The sequence below is a fragment of the Thermobia domestica genome, chromosome 7 (assembly GCF_964235325.1).
Source record: "Thermobia domestica chromosome 7, izTheDome1.hap1.1, whole genome shotgun sequence".
NCBI classification, from domain to species: Eukaryota; Metazoa; Arthropoda; class Insecta; order Zygentoma; family Lepismatidae; genus Thermobia; species Thermobia domestica.
Genome location: NC_137460.1, coordinates 95,768,225 through 95,788,256, shown reverse-complemented (window position 1 = coordinate 95,788,256; position 20,032 = coordinate 95,768,225). Strand labels below are relative to the sequence as shown.

General features: G+C 36.7%; 1 protein-coding gene across 2 annotated transcripts in view; it reads right to left on the bottom strand.

Moving 5' to 3' along the window:
• LOC145690294 (ATP-binding cassette sub-family G member 4-like) overlaps positions 1–20,032 on the bottom strand; it is a 103,006-nt gene that overhangs the window by 28,478 nt on the left and 54,496 nt on the right. For both annotated transcript variants that reach the window (XM_081765066.1, XM_081765067.1), the window contains exons 3-7: positions 19,264–19,394; positions 14,659–14,776; positions 14,063–14,252; positions 12,593–12,738; positions 3,854–4,092 (exon numbers count right to left, since the gene is read on the bottom strand). In XM_081765066.1, coding sequence (XP_081621192.1) covers positions 3,854–4,092; positions 12,593–12,738; positions 14,063–14,252; positions 14,659–14,776; positions 19,264–19,394 — 824 coding nt within the window. The remainder of the gene's footprint in view (positions 1–3,853; positions 4,093–12,592; positions 12,739–14,062; positions 14,253–14,658; positions 14,777–19,263; positions 19,395–20,032) is intronic.

Here is a 20,032-nt window from a genome sequence, read left to right as displayed (position 1 = left end):
AATTATGCATTACTATTTTATGGTGCGTCACATTTACATTCAAGGAAAGTTTGAACGTAAAGTTTCGTAATAAAAATAGTCTCTAAAACTACAGAACAAGATGAGATTGTATGAGAGGTTTTACGTTTGAAGCAATAATGAAGCATGAAGGAACATGTACAGTAAAGGAAGGTAGAGGTCAAGGCAGAAAGATGAACTTAAATTGGTAGTATACAAGTAGATATGGGTCCACGAATAGTGTTACCTGCAAAACCATCGACTAGCCATCGTTGTTCGTGTTTTCCTGTTATCACCGCACTAGATACCTCGTTTGCTCCCTGTCTTCTGAGAATAAGAGCAGCAAAACTATGACGTCACACAGCATCGAGTTGGAAATGACTGAAAGTTATAGCTACTCAACATTGAGCTTTATATAAACTCGTAAAATCGATTGGAGGACAGTTACTCGCTGACTTACAACAGATGCGACTTACGACTAGGTAATATATAAAATTTGATTCTATGTTTTGCAGATTTAGCTAATTTTTATATATGTTGACTACGTTTGAATTTAATCTTTCAAAAATTACAAATGTAAGAAGAAATTAAAGCAGTACAATGAAAATGAAAGGTAGAAAAGAGCATAAAGTCAACAATAAAAGAAGACAGAATAAAGAAAATCATTAAGATTAAACATTAAAAGTATATATACATGGTAGCGGTTACACTGGATCAGAAAAAAATGAAATGAAATCTTTAAGTTTTACGTCCCACGATTATGTCGGGTAGGCTAAAGGAGACGGTGATGACGAGAGATGAGTGAAATGGTGGAATAAAAAAAGTGGGAGGAAACGGTAGAACACCGAGAAAACCCACAAGCACGGTGTTTGTCCACCACAAAAACACGGCGCGAGCTGGGATCGAACCAGGGGCCCCAAGCACCGGAGGTGAACACTCTACCACTGAGCCATCGCGCCCCCTACACTGGATCAAAATTTGACGAAATTTGGTCATGTAAATTTTTACTAATTCGTATGAATTAAACACTTAATTGATGTTAATAGACACCAATGGAACGTCGTCCGACAGTTGATCACAATTGGTATTTTATACTGTGTTGTATAGCAGGTTACCAGGTAGTCGACGTACGACCGAGCAGTCGACGTTTTATGTGTATAGTAAGTATAGAATTAACCTTGCTTTCACTACAGTATTGAAAACTGCAAAATCAAAATTACTTCTGCATGTTGCATATATCACGGTCTATCACCATTTATATCGTATATACCCTCTTCACCTCCTGATAGAAGATACGGGGGCAGGAAAAAGATGGAGGCCGCGAAAGAAGCTACAATTGATGAACAATATTAATACAGAAAATTACTACGTGAAGAGGAAGAGGTAAGCTTAAGGCGATAGTGCATGGAAGCTTCTCAGACGTGGCAAGTAATCTGTCAAAAATGGTGAACATCTATGATGATGATGATGATGTTGCGTATATTATACACAATATCTAATATTTCGATGTCTTTGTTATATTCCCAATTCGATTACATTGTATTTGGGCAACATTTATCCTGTACTATAATAACTTACAAAGAGTGTAAAACTGAACAAAAGCATGCACAAAAAATATAAGAAGTACCTATTGGATAAAAAATCATAATTCCAACGTTACATTTTACGTACTCCAAAGAAAGCATATCGCTTAAAAGAAAATAAGTTATTACCTGAAAGAAACAAACTAGAAGACAACAACGAAATGATATACAATAAATAAAGATATTGTGACGTAAAGTTTATCATTGAATTTATTTAATAACGTAATACATTTCAATGATTCTTTGTCGTCTTTTTCAGTCGTGTAATGTTCCTTGCAGAACTACATATGGGGCGTTTAGAGTACAAGAGAATTAAGTTCAATTATCAAAGTTAAGAGAAAAAGAGACATACAGTTTGTACGTTACGGTTAAGTACTTGGAAAAACTCACTATTTTTACATTATAAGAGTTATAAAGAAATATATTTAAAATTACCCCCCCCCCCCCAAAGAAAAAGTTAGCTTGATTCCTTTCTGCACTCAATATACTATCTTTTGCTCAATTTCCTCCACTGTAGAGTCAATTTTGATGTTCCTTGAATCACCGCTATACACATTTCTTGTTGAAAACCTCCTCGTTTACTGTTTTTCCAAAAGCATGCATCACATTCTACTGTTGTTGTTATTTAAAACATGACATTCTTTTCCGAAATCTTTTTTCAAAATATAGCGTCGATTTTCGTTACCATTATGTAATTTTTCACATCATTGGAAAAACCTCGAGAAAACAAACAACTTTTGTAGGAAAAAGTCTTTCGTACACCGTTTACGAAATGGACACCATGTAATTGAGAGTTCTTGCAAACAAGAGATAAAAATGTTCAACGGTTATAAATCACAAATTGGAATGGATTCGGATAACCTCCGAGACCTGATGATTGGGGCTCTGTGGGGCGTAACGGAATGACCAATTCGATGCTTCCTATCACATTTTCTTAAATTATTTTGCTTTATCCTTTCATCTCCAACCATCCGTGTGAACGTTTTATTTGAAAGATACGGTATATATAAGTAGGCTGATCAATAAGGACTGATCTTCAGTGTTTATAAGTCGAATACAACGGCAAGGCACAGAAAACGAAACACGTCGGTGTAGTAGGAGAAGTGACGAATAGATCGAGCAAGTTTGATGGCCATAATGTCAGGAATATGATCTTGGCAGCTGTTCAAGCACACGTAGTTTCAGTTTCGCATAAGGCAACATGGAAATGACACGCGAAGAACAGTACAGCGCATTGAAATTCTGTTTCCACTTGAAGAAAACGGTAGCTGAAGCATATGCGATGTTACAGGAGGTGTATGGGAAGCCTGTTCTTTCCTGTAGCACAGCGCCAAGACTGTTCAAAATGTTTAAAGATGGGAGACAATCAACTTCAAAGGAAGGTGGACCCGGCGCTCCAGTAACTGCTCTGACGAAAGTGAACATCAACACAGCTGCTGTAACAGTGAGAGAAGATCGTTGAATCACAGTAAGAGAACTAGCGCAAAGAATGGATATTTCATTTGGTTCCGCTCATACGCTGCTCACAAACAGAATATATGTGCGGTGAGTTCCACGATTGCTCATTCTCGATCAAAAGGCTGTGCTTGTGGAGGTTTGATCGGAGTGAAAATCAAAGCTGCAAAAATATCCCATATTTCTATCGAAAATCATCACTGCCGATGAAAGTTGGCTTCATCATTATGACCCTGAGTCCAAGCAGCAGAGTTCTGTGTGGAAGTCTCCTTCATCACCAACGCCCAAGAACGCGAGAGTGGTGCTTCTACTAACAAAGTTATGGTCATCTCATTTTTCGATATTCAACGCATGGTGTACCAACATATCGGGCGGCGTTTCGCATCTTCAGGGGCAGTGGTGAAAGCTGCGGAGACGATTTCAAAGGATCTGTTCAAAAATGGCTTCTAGTATGTCTTTGACGACTGGCAAAAACGTTGGGGCAAGTGCACTGCATGTAATGGGGACTATTTTGAAAAAGATCATCAACATTTGGAGGATTAATATAGGTAATTATTTTGTACTCATTTATGATTATTCTTTATTGATCAGTCCTCATACAAAATTTGTATAAGGATAACACTCTTAATCACAAGGAAGATTACTGAAAGTCAGAACCATTCAGAAAATGTAAAGTGGACAGTTGTTTTGTGGATACGCATATCAGAAGAATTTAGGGTGTGCGCGCCATGCACCTTGAAAAGGATGAACATCATGCAGTAAAATTATTCAGGACTGTCCTAAACAGAAATTAAAACCTTTTTTTTTTTTTAACTTACCAAAATCTGCTGGATTATGGTAGCTCGGGCATTCTAGATGCATTGAAGCAAGAAATGGCACTAAACCTACAACAGTTCCTTTGTAGATACATTGACCTTCAGCGAGCATATAAAGTCGGTCAAATTTTTCGAACAGTCTTGCACTTGGTTGGTGGATTGTACAGACTATTGTCCTACCTCCATGAGCTAGAGACTTCAACAACGATATACACTGAAAACACGAAGAGCTATCCAGTCCACTGAAAGTAAATAAATTGAAATTAATAGCAATGTTATGCTGTCTTTTATTTCATTTCAATATGTTGTCTAAACTAAAATAAAGTTGATTATACAAATGCCTAAAAGGCAATGGAAATAGGTAGTTGTTTTATATGCAGATATCAACAACTAAGTAAGGAGTTTCTAAAAGAAAAGAGAAGGAATCTACTAGTGTTAAACAACGCTATAAGAAAACTTTGAACAACTTTCTGGAACAAATACTTGAAGTAACCAACAAAATACGCAACGACGAAATTCTTCAGATGTCAATCCTTCAGTCTGAAGCTGGAACTCTTTGTTTATTCCATGATTATACACGCACAGAACTGCCAAACAAGGTTGTTTATAATGTATGGAAGTTTCTGTAACAATTTTAGTCTCAAACTTGCATCTACGAGATTCTTTGAAAATACTGCAAAAGAAGTAAAATTCAATGATAATGATAAGCTGGAATGAAAAATACTTGAAACATGTTCAGATTAACAAAATAACATCAGTCTTCGTTTACAAAAATGTAATAGACTTCCAGCTGGTACACTGATAGCTTAATAAAATAAAACCATATTCCCTTGGCTTCGAAGAACTCTAGAAAATTATTAGGGTTTATGGGAATTAAGTATCCACATCTTTTTCCAAAAGAAAAGAATTTTTTTTCTTGTGTGAATCTATAACGAATTACCAACAAAAGAAATGTCAACGGCTACTGTTATTGAGAGTTTGTCTCAATTATTTCTCTTTTTAACTTACGATAATTCTTTAACATTTACTTTTGGAATATTTTTGAGCAACTTTAGAGGCTTGCGAACGAAACTTTGAGAAGGAAAATCATCACAGGAACTTTCATATTGAAAATATAGATAGATATATATATAGATACAGATATACATATAGATATACATATACATATAGATATAAAGATATACAATACTAAATAACTTAAGAATTCCTATATTGGGTTTCGTTTGCAAGATAGACGAAAATCAGTAAATGACTGGGAGGGCAACTGTTGAATATCTTCAGAAAATTCACAAATTTCAGAATACCATAAAAAATTTCTTTCTCTTTTACTTTGTCATATTTATAAAACACACGGCGTATTCGTAAAGTAAGGTTACAAACCCTGTAGGCGGACAGGTAATATTTTTTGTGTGTATGGTCGCTATACAAGCTCTCATTGTCGGCCTTCCGCTTTCCTCTTGTGGTTAATCCTCATTTCTACGTGTAGCCTACTGCGAATTACGTGCTTACAATGGCTACGTCGATTCAGAATTACGCCAAATGTGAAGTGCGCTCTGTCATACCTTTTGCTTCAAACACAGGGCAATTGCTCAGCGGATATTCACAAAGCACTTATTCCCATTTATGGAAACATTTTGCTGGATAACACTTCCACGACGATAGAGAGATCAAGAACTAAACTGAAATGTGGTTCCAGCAGCAGAGCTAGAACTCTATAATTGTGGAACACGGAAGCTACAGCAATTCCGCCGAAAATTAAGCCATGAATCACGAAATATGCTGCAAACAAACATTTTTTGAATGAATACTAGCTGTTGTAGTCTTGCTCGCGGATCCTGCCTCGTAGTATAAAATAATAAGATTAATAAGACGGGAAGATCTTGTTATTTTTAAATGTCAGAATCAGGAAGATAAATTGAAAGGATTTCAACGTTACTTCTCCTTTCATTCATATTCCCCCTCGTAACGGCAAGATTCAAGGAAGGAGAGAAGTGTTACAGGATTGTATCGAAAATAAAGATCATATCTTTATTTTCATTGTCACCAATTTGTTTCTTATGCACGTTACAATGGAATATTAAGAACATTTAACGGCGATTTAACTATCAATCAGCAGAGACAGAACTGTAGTAGTTCGAAAGGTGCGCTCCTCAGCAGTTGTCAAAATCTTATGCTCTTAAATTTTCTCTATACAATCGCGTAAGTTCCCAAAATTCCGTGTTTTGTACTCCCTCGACAGCTGCAGACTCTATAGATCCATATTCCGCCATTGTTGAGGGATTGTTCGTTTATTATTATTATTAAGTATTCTGCCTTTTTGCAGGTCCTGGGACTTAATGAGTTTTAGAGCTTCGGGTCTGGAAATGTTTCTTCCACGTTTCTCGATTTTCAGTTTTCTCTTTTAACTCCCAATATTTTCTTCTGTTCTTCAAATCATCGATGTTCTTCTTCTTCTACCCATTCCTCGCTTCCCTTCCATCTTTGCTTCTAAGGTGGTATGAAAAAGACAATTTCTTCGCAAGATGTGTCCAATTCAATCGGCCTTTCTACGAAGGATAGTGGCTAGAAGTGTCCTCTTCTCTCCTATCCGTTTTAAAACATCTTCGTTTGTTACTTTCTCTCTCTATTTTATCTTCTTCATCTTCCTCCAACACCACATTCCGAAGTTACCTAAATATTTCTTCTCTAAATTACATAATGTCCAAGTTTGTAAACCATACAGACCAATACTCCATACGCAGCACCTGACCAACTTTTTCCTTAGTCCAATATTAAGGTTGCTAGTTAAGAGTGATCTTTTGTTGTTGAATGCTTCTTTAGCTATGGCAATTCTTGACCTGATCTCTTTGGTGCAGTAAGCGTCTTTCCTCAAAATATTTCCAAAATACTTGAAATTATCGACTTACTCAAGTTCTCGTTATTCTACTCTGACCCGTAAGGGCGTGTTTCGCAGGATATTTTCACGACTTTCGATTTTTCGGTGTTGATTTCCATTCTATACAATTTCGCAGTGTCAACTATTTTGTCAATCATCGCCTATAGTTGTTCTTCCGTTGTAGCTATAATACCCGTATCATCTGCATACCTGATCTTGTTAATGATATGCCTTCCAATCTCGAAATCCGTTTATCTTTAATTTATTTAATTAAAACAAAAACAGTATTTCGAAAGTTCTTTTAAGCGTTAACATCTATAATTCTAGACTGCGCGACAGAAACAGTATAAGTCAAAAACCACAGGATTTCAGGAGGCGATTTTTTTTTTTTTTTTATTATTTTACCAAGCATAAGTATGAATCACTTATACTAACAGTACCAAGACGCGATAATTCAACTCACGTTCAGAATTGACTTATACCAAGTTGACCGGACGTAGAGCATGACAAATAGATCTCCAATTTTCACTTATCTCATTTTGGCCAATTTCTGACTTATACTGTTTCTCCCGCGCAGTCTAGAAACTATACGACGTTATATCAAGAATACTACAACGTTATATCCCGAATGCTACAACGTTATATCACGAATGCTACAACGTTATATCACGAATGCTACAACGTTATGTCACGAATGCTACAACGTTATGTCACGAATAAATTGTAGCACAATGAACAGCGTAATAGATCCTACCGCAGGGCAGGACTGGTTACTAGTTGGCCTCGGTGGCTGACATATTGTGTTGGCCACGAATTTTCAATCCTCCCAAACACCACTACCCCAATTACCCACTGTTTTCCCACAATGAAATCACATTATTAACTTAGATAAAGCACACATTTCTTTAGTATTAACACCGTAGATTATGCCATAAAGATCATAATATAGAATCAGGGTATATGTTACATAGTAATATTTATGAGAAAAAGACAGACAGTAATCATTAATATGTCTTACCTTGCCTAGGGATTGCTGAGATTTGTAATTTGTTGATAAAGAACTACGGGCAAATTAGTTTAAAATTAGCAGTGGTGGTTTCAGTATTCGTGCCCAAGGGGTAGGATAAGCTGCAAAACAGAGCCCCCTGCACGTAGCCCGAAATATTTTTCGTGGGAGAGGGAGGTATACTGTCCGGAACAAGCACGACATGAATATCAGTAAAGACATAAATATCAGTAAGCACTTGTGATCCACGAACTATGTCAAGTGCCCAGATTGGGTGCATTTATGTAAGTCTTGTGCATATATAGGAACACAGGGTAGTCGAAATGGAATTACCTACTATGGTTACGACGTTGTAAAAGATAAGGAAAGAATTTATCAATAGAAAATCTTAGTATTGCCACCAGAAAGGATGTAATGAATTTTCATTTGGATTTAAGTAATTTTATTCCAACTCTATGTGTATATCCATTTCCTACTGCAATAGCAATTGTAGTATACGAATACACAACGATAACCGTAAAGCCGAATTCAACAGCAGCCACAATTTTATTTAAAAGAAACACCTACACATAAAGAATTTACTATTTTTTTTTCACTTATAAAGGTAACCAAGAAAGTTCTGTCGCTTTTTGTAGAGGTATGTGTTCAATTGGCCCTCACACCATGAGCTCAATGCGAATGGAGATAAGGCAAAGGTCAATTGTTAGTGCAGGCATATCCAACATACTACCTGGTTGGGCAGTTCAGTTACACCTTGAACATGCGTAAGGGCAGAGTGAACATGGGACCTCCACAGAGCGTCATAAGGGCATGTATGCTGTACGAGTTAAAACTGGGGTCAAACGCCGCTACAGCGGGGCGGAAGATATGCCACGTCATGGTGAGGGTGTCGTGACTACGCACACAGTGCAGTGGTGGTTTAACAAGTTTAAGGATGGTGACGAAACACTCGAAGACGCACCACGTGCCGGAAGACCAGCACATGTACAAAATGAAGGTCTTCAGGCAGCAATTGAGGCGAGCAGCGACCAGACATGCGGAACTGGGACTACAGACTGGATAAACCATTTGGCAGCACCTCCATCAACTTGGGAAGCACTACAAGTTGGGTCCAACATGATTTGACACCCGGCCAGAAGGCAACGCGAGCAGACACCTGTGCTTCTTTGCTGTCTCGTCTGCGGAATGACCATTTCTGGACAGTGTGTTGGCATGTGATGAGAAGTGGGTCATGTACGAAGCTCCACGGCGTCGTCATCATTAGTTAGCATCTCATAAACCAATTCCAAAACAGCCGAAATCAGGACTGTACCAGAAGAAGGCTCCTGTGTGTTTATGGACTGCTCGCGGCATCGTGAATCGTGAACTAATACCAGCTGGTCAGAACATCAATGCACCTGTGTACTGTCAGCAATTCAGCCGTGTTCAAGAAAAACTCTAAACTCTGGAGCCAGCACTTCTGAATCACAAAGGGGTCCTCTTGTTACAGGACAACGCTAAGCCCCACGTGGCTAGGATGACCCAGGACACCATTCTACGCCTTGGATGGGGAATACTATCGCATCCGCCATACTTACCGGACACTGCACCGTCCGATTATCACTTGTTCCATTCGTTCGACAATTACCTTAGAGGACGCCAGTTCAAATTCCTAGTAGAGGTGCAAAATGCACTTGATACCTTCTTCGCTTCATGGCCCACCAAGTTCTACCACGATGGAATTCATGGCCTTCCACATCGTTGGCAGAAGGTCGTCGATGCTGATGGGAACTATTTTTGGTCTTCCAGACACGTCTTAGGTGACATATCAATGTTTGAATGTGGTGGGTGAAAAAGCGATAGAACCTCCTTGGTTACTCTTATATCAATGCTGCACATTCAAGAAGTCCGAATGTATACTTCACTCGTTACAATAGCACTGCCCTCCAGTCTCACGGCAATTTCCGAAACGACACGATACGGACATTCGCTATCTCACAGTGACACAGACTTGGAATAACTGACAGCGGCTCGACTTCTTGGCTGATAAAATTGACAACTACTGAAAGATGAAAGCAAATACTCAAGAGTGACTGAACAATGCCAAAACCACGGGATCTTGTTACAGAGGCGACGGGTCAACGCCATAATATCATATTAAAGTGATCTCAGATCTCTTCTGTTGGGTTTCAAATCGTTAATTTTCGTAGACCAACACACTAAACTTTCAATAATTGTATTGCTAGGCCCACGGGCGTCTCTGGCGGGGAGACGAGGGGTAGGCGTCTCCCCCCCCCCAATATTTTGAAGTACGAAATATTCAATATTTTATTCTAATTTAATTTATTTACTAACGACAGAATAACATATAAATAATAATAATTATATTTGTTTGGAATATAATATTCAGGCTGTGAAACGGTTATAACATAGTTCTTGGTACGTCTCAGGGGGGGAGGGGTGGGGGGCAGTGAAGATGAAAGGTAACAAATGGAATCGAAGATAATACACAGTTTGGGCTAGGTTACAGTGTTGATTGAATATTATTAGTATTGGATGGCAGAGTAGTAATTTATTATGTATGGTAAGATCAAGTTTCTATAAAATAAAGTGTACGAAAACATACAGTACTTCAGTCAATATTTCTTGGAAGGAGGTTCAACCCCAATCATAGTCTCAAAGGGGACCATGGCTAAAAGAAGATAAAGAGTCATTGGGTTATAACATAATGTCAATGTAGACCTAATATTTGAATCTTCTTTCATTGGTCGTTAGTCCTTCAGGGTAATATTTGGAAGTTCATGAATGCAATGCAATGAGCTCATGAGTTAGGTGTCTTGTTTTCTCAATCAGTTATAGCACGAGGACATTTTGTTGCTGTGCTTGAATCTCAATCTGAGGGTCCAATAGGCATTGTCACTAGAATAAAACCACTTCGTCCTATAAGATGGTTATACAAAGGTGACCAAATTCGAGGAATTCTAGATAAGTATGATTTTATACTAGAAACTGCATAATACGAAATATTCCCTGTAATTGTCTTTCATCATATATATGTAATGAATTACTTCCCAGTAAATAGTAGACACATAATTACAACACTATGAAAGTACTCTATGAGTACTATCGCTAAATACTTCATCAGATAGGAAAGGGGGAGGAAGGAAGAAAATAAAATAAAATTAAACAACAGGAAAAAAAACCTGAAAAGTGTCTACGTGGGCGCCATGTTGGAAGGCAAGTTCACTTAATCATATAATAATATTATCAGGCTGTAAGTAGATGGAATTTCATGTTGGAAGATAAACTAATAGGATACGTAGGTCAGTAACAGTACAGGAGAATGAAAATAGTAATAATAAAACTACATAATATACGGAAAAAGATTGAAAAATGAAAATTGATGAAAAAAATAACACAAAATAACAAATAAATTAATAATAAGTAGAAAACTAATTTTTTTTTTCCTAAGGCAATTTTTTTTCTCTTCGTTTATTATTCCTTCTCTCTCCTGCACTACTACTGATTTATCCGTCCCATTAGTTGTATCTACTTCCACCAAATTCCATCTACTTACAGCCTAGTAAGCAGTGGTGCACAGAAGAAAATGGATTTCAAAGTTTAACCTCCTTGGTGAAATTTTGCGTACCCCACTGCTAGTAACACATGATCCTGTATTCCGACACATGCGTGATCACATGATCCTGTATTCCAACATGGTGCTAATTTGAACGCTTTTACTCTGTTCTTTATTTTCAACGAACTCGAAAAGTTCGTTACTGAATTATCTATGTCTATGTGTCTGTCTGTCTGTCCGACTGTCTGTTATTTGCGATTTTTTTTTCAAATTTGATCCCTCTATTCGGTAGAGCATCAAAAACTATCTGAGAAAGTGATGCAATTTTTCGCGTCACTCTTACCGTTCCCGAGTTATTAGCCAAAACATGGCCGATTTCAGAAGATTTAAGGAGCCATATCTCGGGAACCATAAGCTATAGAGAAATGATATTGGTGTTGATCAATACCTAAGAGAATGGTGAACATTTTGGTATCAAATAGTAACTGGTGGCCACTGATCAACTGACTACTGGCCAACTGGCCACCGTTCTCCACATATTGGCCAAAAAAGTTCGAATTTCGGGAGATTTAAGGAGCCAAATATCGGAAACCGTAAGTTATAGAGAGATGATATTTTGCGAATTTTTGCTAGAAAGAGGATAAGGCGCGGATACAAAGATTTACTTTTACATGAAGGAACTATCACAGTTATCTTTCATGCTCCATCTCTCCATTCTTTTAAAGTTCGTTCTGGCAATGCTCTTGGAGCATTCTCAACTGGTTTATTTTGTTTTCTTCTCTCCCAACGTTTTGCCCTCCTATCTGATGAAACATTTAGCGAAAATCCTCAGTGTTGTGATTATGTTTTCACGAAAAGTGTGAAGTTCAATTTCTTGTTCTCTCTCACGGGAATCGAACATGGCACCACCACAAAAGGCACATGCGCTAGCCACTAGACCAACGTAGAGGGTTCTAGCACCACTAGGCACGTTTACATAAAGACGTTGTACCTTTGGCGACCTACGAACTTGAAGGAATATACGTGCATCGAAAGCTACTGTCGTTATTGCTAACCGAAATCACACACAGACCATCAGTTTGGGAAATATCTACATATTTAGCTTCCCACGACATTTCAATCTACAAGACATCTTTTCTCTGACAATATTGATTAGGATAATTCATAAATTTTGCCAACAAATATATCAAAAGAGCAAGATAATAAAGATAAAGAGTGCTACAACTATATTTTCCATACTTCTTTCCAAATAACCCCAATATATATTTTTATTCAAACATTTTTAAAACTGAAAATAACATTTACCTGGTTGGTTCATCAAAAAACATCACAGGTGGATTATTGACTAGTTCAAGAGCAATGGAGAGCCTCTTCCTCTGACCTCCAGACAAATTGGAAGTACGAGTATTACAACATTCAACAAGACCTAACGTTTCCATAATTTCTTGCACCTGATAAAGAAAAAGAAAAAGATCGCGAACATTAGTAACATTTACACAACAATATACAGAAATTTATATCATTTAATGTATTGTTGGAATGTAGTTATTAAGGAAATGCCCTTCCAATTCTTAAAAAGAAGACTTTATGTGATAAATACTGAGAAAAAGAGAAAAGTGAACGCAAGATAGATGTGTAGCGTAGTCTTCTATAGGTGCCAGAAGATGTTTTCTGGTTATAACATATGCTATTTTAGTTTAATTTTGGTTACTCTATTTTGAAATTTCAAGCGTTATGAAAGTCTGATCGCGATATGAACTCCCAAAGTTAAGTACGTCTGAGATCTTGATCAACGTTTAAAATCTCAGAGTTAGGTAAGTCTGCGAACTTGATCACGTAGAGAGCTGATGTACTCAACTGTTTTGCTATATTCTGGAAATCTTTTTTAAAAATAATCTGTTCCGACAGAAATCAAAATTCTTTTCTTTTAAATTCCAACACCCAGCAAAAATAAACAACATACAGCGTGAAGTGGTATCTAGATTAGTCAGCGGTTTAACCAGATAGGAGATTTGATTTAAAAATAGACAAATAACCGTTTTTATCAGTGGTTAACATTGTTAGTTACCTACCTGGTCAGCTCGTGTTTTGCTCGGACTTATCATTACGATAGTATCGCAGCATGTACAGGTAGACCCATATATATGCGGTACATATCCACAATATTATAGTGTATTTCAGAAATTTAAGATATTATCAATTTATACAGACAATTACAAAATAAAATTTAACTTCATCTTCCCGTATTGTTGTTGGCTATACCTGAAGTAGTTAGTTTTTCCACTGTATCACAGGGTAAATATTAAATCCTTTTGTTTCATTCATAATTTCCTTATAATGTATATGAATCATTCGAAATACTACTACTACTACTACTACTACTACTACTACTACTACTACTACTACTACTACTAATAATAATAATAATAATAATAATAATAATAATAATAATAATAATAATAATAATAATAATAATAATAATAATAATAATTTGTTCGTTACCAAAATTGCTATATAAAACTTATAAATTGCTATGCGAATATAATTCTTTTTAGGAATTTGCTATGCAAAAGCCAAAATTAAAAAAAAAATGCTGATATATGAACGTTCTGGGCGGACGCCTGATCAAAAAGAGAACTGTGTAGTGTAAAACAGTACTATTACAACTTCGTGTGTGTGTGTGTGTGTGTGTGTGTGAGAACTGCTTAATTATTAATAGTATCAGATCCTTCTGGTTCTAAGAACTATTGAATTAGTTTAATATGCTACACTTACTACAAGTTGTTTATCACTTAGAGGCACTTCCTTCCCTAGTTTTAGGTTAGCGGATATCGTCATAGCTTCTTGCACTGTTAGATGTGGCAATAGCTGGTCATCTTGCATGATGTAACACGACATCTTTCGAAAACGTCTCAAATTTCTGTTTCTTCCATTGATTTTTATGGACCCAGTTAAATGATGAGTGCTGTAAATTAAGGATATTTGTTAGTTTAACTGTATTCCACATTGCAATTGCAAAATCTACAAAATCTTCCTAACGCTAATTTCTTACCTCAAAACTAACAGAATGTGACTGTCTTTGTCCACTTTATGTACAGCTACATTTGTGTAATTATCTTCTTATTTTTAATGTTGCAATACTTTTAAGAAACGGTGGTCATTAACGTAAGAAAGAAAAATTTATACAGAAACATAGCAACATATCTATTAACTGACTTTTAGAGGCTATTTTAGCATTCCAGAAATTAACTTGTACCCTGAATGTGACTGTTTTAGACCTCTAAAATTCAATTTTTAGAATTTATAATTTATACAGTCACACTCTTCAGTGAATTATTAGTTGATTTAATAGTTCCAATTCTAATACTTACGTGTATCCAGCTAAGATGTTCATAAGCGTACTTTTCCCTGCTCCAGATGGACCCATAATTGCTGTCAACTCTCCAGAGCGGAACTTCCCACTTATGCATTTCAATATCGTTTTGTATCCTATAAACAAATATAAGAGGAAAATTATAGCTTTAATATACATGGAAGCATTTTTTAAAATCTTCCTAAAACAATATTACAATGATAAAACATGTATAGGGTAAAAATTATTAGGTATACTACTTATTTAAGATTATAGGTGAGAAAGGGAAAATTCCAATGCCCTCCCTTCAATTTGCCTTATAACACTAACCTGACATGCAAGCATTATTCGCTGAAGAGAATGCACAGTATTCTAGTTTCCAACAACTTAGTATTATTATTTTATAATATAAAACCCTTTCATAAAACATGCCACGGTACACAACTACGAGGACAAGAGTTTCCTCCTAACACTAAAATATGACGCCACTGGTAGTAAGTCGTCCATGGCATATACTGCCATCTATGGAAGAAATAATAAATCAGTTTCAATTGTCCAGATGCGTCAGTTCGTTGGACGCAGCCATTTGAATACGTCACTGTCTGTGTGTTGAGCTCGCATGCTACATAGTAATGCTCCAGTCCACGAATATTAAAGATTCTCTTTTGGATTTGTGTCTCAGTCGTAGATGTATTTGATATTTCGTTGCATTTCACTGTAATTGCCTTCAAAGTTTCGGCTTTCCTTCGCTTACTTTGTGGTAACTGTGACTTTGAAATTATCACTGGAAACTCTTTTATAATATCCACAAATGCACTTTACCCACAATGAAATGACCGCCCAACAGATGGGAGAAATTAGTAACCACTTCTTTTATTGATAACGACTCAGTGCTACGTGCAGAGGAAGCCCGAGCAAACGTTCATAAAATCTGGAGCAGACTAGACCTGAGTAGTGGCTTGTTTTATTGATTCGAAATTGAGGGAGGAGATTACTCCAGGTGTAGTTACTCCGATTCTCGAGCAGGACTTCTCAAGAGTAGTTACTTATTTTTATTGATATCACCCATGGTTGTTGTTGTCAAGACTGTACTGAAAGAATGTGACTTCAAGAAGATTCAGTACCTTCCTACAGCTCATATTGAGTATTTGCAGATATAAAGGGTATCCTATAAAGAACGTAAACTTTTGAACTGCCCGTCATTTCTGTTCCAGTAAGTTGGCAGCACTGAAAGTTACACTATTTTCATCTGTTATCTTTGTGGCTATTAGTCACAGAAGGACTAGCTCGGAATAGTAATGCTCCCGGAAGTAGAAACGAGAAACACAGTTCTGATTGGCTGGCGTTATCCACTTCTTGCAACGTTGCATTAAAATACCAGAAATCAAACGCTTGCTGCTGTCGGCCTTTGTGGCCGAATGGGCTAGCGCTATATGGTAGTAATAAAAGTCTCTTTTGGCGCGAATTCAAACCCGGCCCGAGGAAAGTTTTTTTTTTTTTTTTTTTTACATTTTTATAATACTTATTAAATTAAAATAATATGAAAATAATACTTAAAAAAGTGATTTATTTATTTTTGTGCAGATAAGTAGTTGTAGTAGTTATGCCCTTGTACTCCATGATATAGGGTTCGTTTTGTTCCCCTTGTACTTCATGATATAAATTTTGTGACCAACTTAAAACAGCTGGCTAGAGTAGCGCGCGGAAAAACGTACTTCCGGGAGTATTACTCTCCCGAGCGGTTCGTGTCACAGAGCGCCGAATAGCGCTCATGATCGTCGTCTGTTTTCTGTACAGGTAGAAATGATGCACTTCACGACGAAACAGTAACATTATTACTCACGATGGCGATGTTTTCCGTAGAACAACTAACAGGAGGACGCCCCGACGGTTTAATGTCCACAACCAAACCGATTTTCTCAAATTTAGTATTCAGTTTCACTACAGTCGATTTCTTCAAACATTCCATGTAGCTTGCGAACAGTCTCTGCATAACATTCACCACATTTGTAGTAAATTTTCACTATGACAACTAAGGAGTAACTGTTTGTTTAGATGGAGTCTAAACTGTCTTCGTGCAGCATTGGGTCTTCTGAATAAGACACTAAGGGCGGTATTCAGAGAGAATTCGTTAATCGAAGGTTAGTCCTTGACTAGTTAGAAGGAATACTAAATCTTTACTAAGGAAGATGCACATTTTGGTATTCAGAGTCTACTTTGAGTACAACTAAATGATGATTTGGGTATGATTAACTTATAAAACCCAATGCATCGGTGAGTAAAATAAATGTGGCAACTACGGAAAAGTAGATGAGCGCAAGCGTAGTCTGTAAAAATGAAAATATATGAAATACGAAATTCGAAATATTTTGTTGCACGCTAAACCGTGGGTAAAAGATTAGCCTCTGTTCTACATTAACTAGTCACATGTGATTAACTTCGTCAAATACTACGTCCTAATCAGAGACTCTGAATACAATTTTGATAACCATCCTTTAGTCAACCTCGTAGTATGGCTTTAATCATAACTCAAAACGACTCTGCATAAGGCCCTAAAACTCTAACAACTCAGTCAGAAGTATAAGAAACAACCAACAAAGAATAAGAAGAAAATAATGTTTGATGTAATTAAAAAATAAAAGCAACATATATAAAAAATAAGAACAAAATAACACATGAATAAAGGATAAGAGCAAATAAATAAGAATCTTACAGAATAAGAAAACAAAAGTTAAGATCAGGAATGAGAATACGAACAAAAGTACGATCATAAAAATAGAAACAAGAATTCGAGTAACCAGACGTACTCTTTTCAGAGCACAAGTAGGTCTACTCATTTCAGGGAATGCAGTTTTGTACTTTTCTTTTGAAGTAGAGTGTACTTTTTTTAAAAAGCAAAGTACTTACTCTTTTTCGCTCCGTGGAGCTTCCTCGCGCCTGAGAGGTTAGCGTATGCGCCTTTGGTGTGGGATACCCAAGTTTGATTCCCGGCGGAAGCTCATGTGATTCGGGTCTCACATTAAGCTGCAGGTTCACGTCTCACATAGCCCCGCTGCTGAAAGGGGCACTAAACTAAATTTAAATCAAAATCATTTTTTTACCCTGAAATGTGTTTTGAAGGGTGGTGAGGGATAAGCACAATATTACACTCCCCATGCCACTTGATTGGTTGGACTTTCAACAGTGAGACTATATGAGACGTGGATCTTCAGCTTAACTTCGGATCCAAACAACATGAATTCTGGCCGGGGATCAAACCCAGATCTCCAGTACCAAACGCGCGTACGATAATCACTGGTCACGAGGAAGCTTTCCACGTCACTAGAGTTGGCTATAATTAGTTACTAGTTCACTTAATGTATATATATATATGTTATTACTTCGACATTGTGTTTTTCAATAAGTCTGATATTTCTAATAATTGACATTTATTAAATTTTTCGAATTCAACTTTTTCTATATCATCTACCTCATAAGTAACTCAATTTTTCTGTGATACAATTTTCTACTTCAGGTATATTTACTATTCATTCTGCACAGTCTTTCTTATTCTAAGAGATTTAATAATGATGATAATAATAATGTAAGTTCAACAATAATAGAAAAAAACTCAGAAGCTATATAACTACTAATAAACACTCTAGGGTACATCTTAAATATATGGGACATTGGATTGCTTCCTCATCCTGCGTTTGTCTGTTCTATAAACGAAAATAAATCTCAAGTATTTCATTTAAAACTTATTTCGAAGAAATATTGAAACTAAGAGTTGACAGAAAAAGAAACTCCTTTGAAATAAGTTTGTATTGGAATACTTGGGGTTCACTGGATCAAAAGATCCCATATATTTCAATCAACAATTCTGTTGTACATCAACAATTTCTTATATCTCGAGAACAACATACAGTGTAACTAAACCCAAACTATCACTTAACTCAGTATGATGTGCTTATTACGTAGAAAATACGAAAACTCGATTCAGGGCCATTCAAAAATTTTGTGGCATCTGATCCAAAAACCAATTATTGGCCAAGATCGCAATCTTTTGTTGCATTTTTTGGATTGTTCCTAAAATTCTTGGCCAAGGTTGCAATCTTTTGATCCATTTTGAGGACCGTGTGGCTTAGTAGTAGAGCGTTCACCTCTGGTACATGGATCTCTGGTTCGATCCCAGCTCGCGCCACATGAACTTTGTGATGGACAAACAACGTGTGCGTGTTTTTTTCGGAGTTCCCCCGTTTCCGCCCACTTTATTCATTCCACCATTTCATTTATTTCTCATCACCACCGTCTCTTTTAGCCTAGCCGATATAACCGTGGGGCGTAAAACTTAAAGATTCCAGTTCATTTATTATTTTGATCCATTTTTTGGATAATTCATAAAATTTTTGTTTTCGTCTATGAAACAGAAAAAATAACACAGAATGAGGAAATAGTTGAATTTCAGCAAGCAGGTAGGTAGGCCTATAGTATGTCGTGACCTTTGACTACATTGACAGTCAAAACATTGGCAACAATTTACCAATAAATAGGGAAAAATACATTGGGTACTAAGATAAGTCCATTGTCCAATCAGAAACCAAGAAGAATTACAAGTAAGATAAGTAACTATACTGGTACTCACCTTTTCCTCTTCCTTCGGAGACAGAATACGCTAAGTTATTGAATTCGATGTCGACGGGAGGGCGTTTCGGCAGATGACTTAACATCTTCGTTTGCGACAACGCATTAGGAATTTTCTTGACCAAACCATTGCTGCAATTATGAGCAAAATTAGATTCAACATCACTAATTCCACTCCAACAATTACCATCAGAAATTGTAAATATTGGATCAGTACTTCCCATTTTGTCATTCACAATCATTTTTGTTAAATAAAAATACTTTCTTTCATGAAAAAAAAGCACTTATTAAATATTGATTCTCTGGTTCTGATTAGTTTCCATGTAGATGACACCTAGAAATGATATCGCACCACCCTGTAATCAGCAGAACCAGATTCCCCTTGGTACTAGATGTAATCTTACGATAACTTAGTAAGTGTTCTGACATCGGATCTAATCTTCACTGTGACTGGTGGGAGGAACTGCCTTAATTTTACTGGCTGGTTGATAGTACATTGCTTTTTTCCTCCAACTGTATAGCTCCCTGCCAAGCCCGGAGACAACAATAATTATGTCTTTTATACGTGTATATTGATACGAGTGTGCCGTACGGAATATTAATTTTTGCAGTTGCCATTAAATGTATGTGAGTGTATGCATATGTGTGTGTGTGTGTTCTTGCTTACACCCCTTATGCCCTTCAGTTAGCCAATGAAGTACCCTCTGTCTATACTATATGCAATAATGAGCTCTTAACGATAATTACTAATGTTCTTCCTTCTTATTCGC